This window comes from Diabrotica undecimpunctata, chromosome 7 (assembly GCF_040954645.1).
Source record: "Diabrotica undecimpunctata isolate CICGRU chromosome 7, icDiaUnde3, whole genome shotgun sequence".
NCBI classification, from domain to species: Eukaryota; Metazoa; Arthropoda; class Insecta; order Coleoptera; family Chrysomelidae; genus Diabrotica; species Diabrotica undecimpunctata.
The window spans coordinates 14,751,754-14,757,753 of NC_092809.1; the positions used below are offsets into that span (position 1 = coordinate 14,751,754).

At 32.8% G+C, this 6,000-nt stretch overlaps 1 protein-coding gene across 1 annotated transcript in view; it reads left to right on the forward strand.

The window, feature by feature from the left end:
• Positions 1-4,506, forward strand: part of Reck (Reversion-inducing-cysteine-rich protein with kazal motifs) — a 212,665-nt gene extending 208,159 nt beyond the window's left edge. Inside the window, exons 13-15 of the mRNA XM_072536786.1 lie at positions 2,603-2,923; positions 3,525-3,759; positions 3,841-4,506. Coding sequence (XP_072392887.1) covers positions 2,603-2,923; positions 3,525-3,759; positions 3,841-4,078 — 794 coding nt within the window. The 3' untranslated portion in view covers positions 4,079-4,506. The remainder of the gene's footprint in view (positions 1-2,602; positions 2,924-3,524; positions 3,760-3,840) is intronic.
• Positions 4,507-6,000: the final 1,494 nt, after the last annotated feature.

Consider the following 6,000-nt stretch of genomic DNA (forward strand, 5'->3'; position numbering starts at 1 on the left):
TATTATGGAGTAAAATAAGTTAAGTTTTTGTGTATCCTGAACCATTTTTTTTAAATACTACTGCGGCCGCCTGTTAGACAGTATTCCAAACATTCTAGTACTATAAAAATATACTCAATAGCGACGTTAATAATTTCTTCATAGATGGCGCCAAAAGACTGGTTTGTTTGAAAAGTCTTGATTTTTTTAAAACATGTTTTTAGTTTATTGACAAATACTTGGATATTTCATTATTATTTATAAAACTATTTAAAAACATTCGTAATTGTTGTGTACAATGAAATGTTGTGTTTATTGAAAATACTTTTCTGACTCTCTAATCTATCTTATCTATTCTGACTATCTAGTTAAGTATTTGAGGCAGTTTAATTTTGTGTATCAGTAGTCGCACACGGTCTACTAGGTACACCAGTCATAAAAATAATCCTTTGTTTATTATTATTGACATATTTTGTTTATTTAAAATGTTTAAAATTAAGCCGGAATATTGTTACAGTCATTGCAAATTAGATTTACATGTTTCCAACAAAGATTCTTTTTACAAATCGAACAAAAATATTTTGTTTTTCGATTCTTTTTCCATCCACAGTCACCACACCTCCCAATTGCTCCCGGAGTTCTTTGAACTGGCACTACAACTTCATCCAAATGACAGATCTCCTTTAGTCGAATCCTTATTGTCTTGGGTATATAGACATTTTGGCTTCGATTCTTCTGGTGGTTGTACGTGAGGATAAATGCTAAATTTGTCAAAACTTCTCGTCGGATCTCTTGTCTCGTTGTCCGTGGAATTTGGAATGTTACAATTGTAAATAACAAAGAACTTTGTTGCTGTAACATTTAAAAGGCTGTACAAAACACCCATAGGCCATCTTCTACTTTACTTCGATTTCTGACGTTCTTATGGGTAACATGCTTACCCATTTTGTTTTATTATCTTTGCCCAAACAATATGGACCAATGGCAAAATCTGTCTCATCATCTAATTCCTCGTTTTCCTATTTCATATCGCTCTCCTCCAAGTTTTCTTCTACATGATCTCCTTCTCCCAATTCCTCTTCATCATCATACTCATCACCAGTCGAAACTTCTACATAAAGTGCTAACAATATTTTTTGATCTTCTTCATAATCCATAATATCTGAAAAATAAAGTTTTATTATAAAACACTTACTTACTAGTCACAAAATTCTACTACTTCTCTAGAACGCACACGGTCCACTGCACCGGTTTTACAAATTACAAACTTACACTTCGAGCATAAACTCTGCGATGATACACAGTTCACAGTCGATAAATGTACCTATAAAAGAAGATTTTCTTTAGAATTGCCTGTCATTGACTCCCACCGGTCTCCTAGACAAGCTGCGTCTACTGAAAGGTTAATTATCGCCTTCTTCTGATATTTCTCTTTCATAATGCGTCCCAGCTAGAGTTTCTCCACCTATTAAATTTTTTATTACTGGTACATTTAGATCTAAGTGTTTCTCTTCTTAGGATGATGTATTCATGCCATAATGCAGCATTGATATAATATAACATCCCATAAGTTGTTTAGTTCTGGACTATGGTCCCTTCTTCAAAATACTTTCTTATTAATGGTACTGACATTTCGTTAATTTTAATGCCTTGTTCCTGATCCACCATTGATTTATTACTTATTGCTTACGCTTAACGTAATACCAGGTAGGATAAAACCAAGATATCAAGATATAAATAAGATTTTATGTTCCGACCACAGTTTTTTATTTTCTGCTTAAATGACTACTTGGTAAAATAGATGTTAACTTCCTACACATAAGAATTTCTTCTGGAAAAATATTATCAGCAACGGGTTAATTTCTCCTAACCCCTTAACGCTTTTCTTGTTGACACCATTCTTCTTCTTCTTCTTTCATATAAACTTATTTTCTTTTTCAAGTAATTCCCTCAAAACTCGTTTTCTTTCTTAAGTAGTGTCTTTACTGATTGTGTCTCTGATGAGAAATTTGGTACAAATTTATTAAATTTTGTCTTGAGGCGGCAATAGCTTGTAGCTTTGATGAAGAAGGGGCAATCTTTTGTTTGGAAATAACACGCCCTATATATTATACTTTATTAAATTTAGACACATTTATTTTAATTAAATTTGACCTCAATATCTTTAACTATTGTTCGTACTCTTTGTAGGCAACTATCATGTTTAGCTTTGGTTTTGCCTCATACTCATCAGCACATGATCCACATAAACTTCTGTACCCTCTCCACTTTTAAATCTGTCCTAAACTATCACAGGGACTGATTTTATACCACATGATAATCTGATAAACTGATACCTACCGACGAGAGACTCAACAGTACAACGAACTGTAATCTCCTCACCTAGTTCTATTTGGTAAAATCCCTCATTTGCATCTTTATCTGGTGTTAGTGTTGCTGGTTACTTGCAATTCCATCCAATGTGGATATCTAACATCTTTCTCTTTTTATAGTCTACCTATCTCTTTCATTTAAATGTTTTGGGTCTAGAAATAAACGCAGTTTACTCTTTGATTTTTTAACCAAAACCAAAGCACCAAATATAAGACTGGCATTATACCAAATATTTATTTCAATGTTTTAGTAAATGGATCTTCTAACTGCTCATACCTTCCTAAGGATCCAGTATGTGATATCGACAATCAAGAATATGAAAACTCATGTCTTTTAGCACACCACAATGCCAAATTAGCTTATAGAGGCCGATGCCTAACAAAATGTAAACATCGGTCACAAGTATGCGGATTGAATGGGAAAACCTACATTTCTGAATGTGCTGCATTCGCCGATATGGTGGCTGTCGACTATGAAGGACCATGTGTTGCAATGGGACTTATTACAAATATTAAATCTAAACAGTGTCTTGGAGTTAAATGTCCGGAATTACAGAATGCTAATTGCATAGGTAAGTCTATAAATTTTTAATATTGTTTGATATTTGTAAACATTTGTAACTAATATGACCCGTACTGTTATATAAGATTTGAAACAAACTCTAAAAGTCATCAAGTAAGGCGAACGTGTTAAGAATAAGAAAAAAAATTTGGAGAAGCATACGGTGGATAAAATGTGTGGGAAAAATGATATTGTATCCTCAAGCAACCTAATCCCTATTAACATAGCTAAGGTTCGTATAGAGGCGACGTCCCGTGCCAGCAACACCAGTTGGGAGTTTTACATTGCCATGAAGTGAATCTGTTTAAAATTTTAACATCCTATAAAATGATCAGCAACAATGTGATATAAAACCACCAATTTAAGGATTTTCACCCATGTATTTAGTGGCTTTAAACATCTATACCTAGCAGCAGCACTGAAGATGGAATATTCATTCCGAAAACAATCTGTGTTTTAGTCTAAAAGGATGATGTAAAGGATTTTTTAATTTATTTGAATATATTTTGAGTCTGATGTCTAATAAAGATACCCGTCAGAGGCTGAAATAATTTCGTAATACATATTTATCATTTTCTTTTTTAACAATCTTTTTTTATTTCTTTTTGTAGGAATAACCCCACCTGGAGCTTGTTGCCCAATCTGCGGAGGAGCCATGCGTTTGCTTTATTCAAGGAAACAGATAGATAGGGCACTTTTTGCCCTACAAAATCATACTACCAAACCATTAAATCTCCAGTCCGTATTGGAAGCGTTAGAAAGACAAATTCAAGTTGCACAATGTACCTTAAAAGGTTACTTATCGGTTGAACTGGATATATTTGTCATCGTTCATAGCACAGAAAGGTAAATTATTTATCTTTGGCATTAAAAATGTTTTAAAAAACATATTTTTTCAAGTTTATACAATACCAAATGTTTTTGTAGGAATCCTTCCGATCTGCAACTCGAGGCCTGCATACGAGAAGCAGAGAAAATTGCAAGCCTTATCAATATTCAAAGTCCCAGGATTGTCAGCGAATTGAGCCTCAGTTCTTTGACAGCTGCAAGTATAGTTCATACACAAATGAGCTCGTCGGTTAACAATCATGTAAACAATTTAAGATTATCAATACTTGCTGTGATACTCGTAGGTTTTCTTCAAAAATTAGTCTCATCCTTATGATTACAAAAATGATATATGTAATATTTAACGAGAGATATCCACCGTCTTATAAATTTATAACTACTGTGTGTGGGTAGGCACTTACATAGTGCTAATGTCAAATAAGATGGCGTGTGACTATCATTATACCATATCATATTTACAAGTGCAATACACAACGTCTAGTTGGAGAGCACTATAATATTACAAAGTAGTTTTTGTCTCTAATTATGGGTATGTGTTATCAAGAAGTTCTTGTTACACAAGGGAAATCTTCAAGGGGCTTTTATATTCTAAGAAAATGTTTACGCTAAATCTGACTTAAATGATAATTCCCTTATTTCAGATAAAACAACTAAAAATCTATTAGTATGTGAGTTGCTTATAATAATTAATGTATTATTATAAATATTTGCTTATGAATGGCCTATCTGTTTAAAAATATGTTTGTTACACTTTGCGTTTTCTATTTTCGGTGCTTTTGGTTTTCACAATTGGTCGACAATACTATCTGTGTGAATTTTTTGGAAACATATATTTATTTATTTATTTCATTGGTATCATTTAAGCTGTCAACGAAAAATATATGTGCGTTTGTTGGTTTTTAACATTTCTTGTTTACAATTTGGTATGTTATTGTTGGAGCGTTAAGAGATATTTTTTAAGGTGCTGTGCATTTCTATGTTTGCATCCATCGTTCATATTGCTATTATCTAAATTGTTGGATAGTCCTATTTGATCATTTTAATTCTCACTTTATTGAGAGCACTTATTTACCCTGAATGACTTGACTAATTTTCTGAACTCAATCTGCTATAGTGGTTCCCCAAATAAAATCGACCTATAGAATAGAATAAAATAGAAATATGCTTTATTGTCACTGAAAATTGTACAATTTTATGGACAAAGCTTACTAAAAGTCAGAAAAATAAGAGTAACAATTTAAAATTTACTAAAATTACATAAATCGTCAATATCAACAAATAAAAGATCTGAAATTTCAATAAATTGCAAAATCCTAAATTGCTCTTCCACGAAATAATATGGTCTTTCAAATAGGCTTTTGTCATTTTACGTAACTTAAGGAAGGAAGTTGCAGATTTAAGTTGCAAAGGGAGATGGTTGTATAAATTTTTGCCGAATATAATATAGATTTCTGTACTAACTCAGTGGACGGATCGGTAAATACACATCAAAGGTTGAATATCTGGTGGAATAGTCATGATTAGGTCTTACTGGAAAACATGTAGGTGTTTACGAATTAAGCAAACAGTTTCTAAAATATATAAAGAGGGAAGAGTTAAAGTCCCGTGATTTTTAAAGTAGCTTCTGCAATGTATGGCCAAACAGATACTGTATTGCTCTTTTTTGTAATTTAAAGATAACATCAGATTGGGCAGCTGTACTAGAACCCTAAAAAGAAAGACCATATCGAAGATGAGACTCGAACAAAGAGAAATATGTTGTTTTGAAAGATGCTAAATTGATTTCCATCGAAGCAGATCTTATTGCATAGCAGGCTGAGGCTAGTTTCTTACTTAAGAAATCGATATGAAGGGACCATTTATTGTTGCTGTCTATAGAAATACCAACAAATTTTACAGAATCAACGAAAATGATCTGCCTGTTATTAAAAACCAAGGGTTAAAGGGTTCCTTTACAGGATAATGCTACTCTTATCCAAGTTAAAAGAGAGTAAATTAGAGTCGGACCAGGTTGTTATTTTAAGTAGATCAGAAGTTATAGTCAGGTGAGATGTTAAATAGTCAGGATTAAATAATTCTGTTTTTAGCAGCATTGCGAAGTATTTCATAGCTGTGGATTCCTGTCCATTGTCGAATATTGCGCAGCCATGACATTTTTTTACATCCCAGACCTCTCCTACCCTCTATTTTCCCTTCGAGTATCAGTTGCTAAAAAGTATATCTTTCTCCTCGTAATAT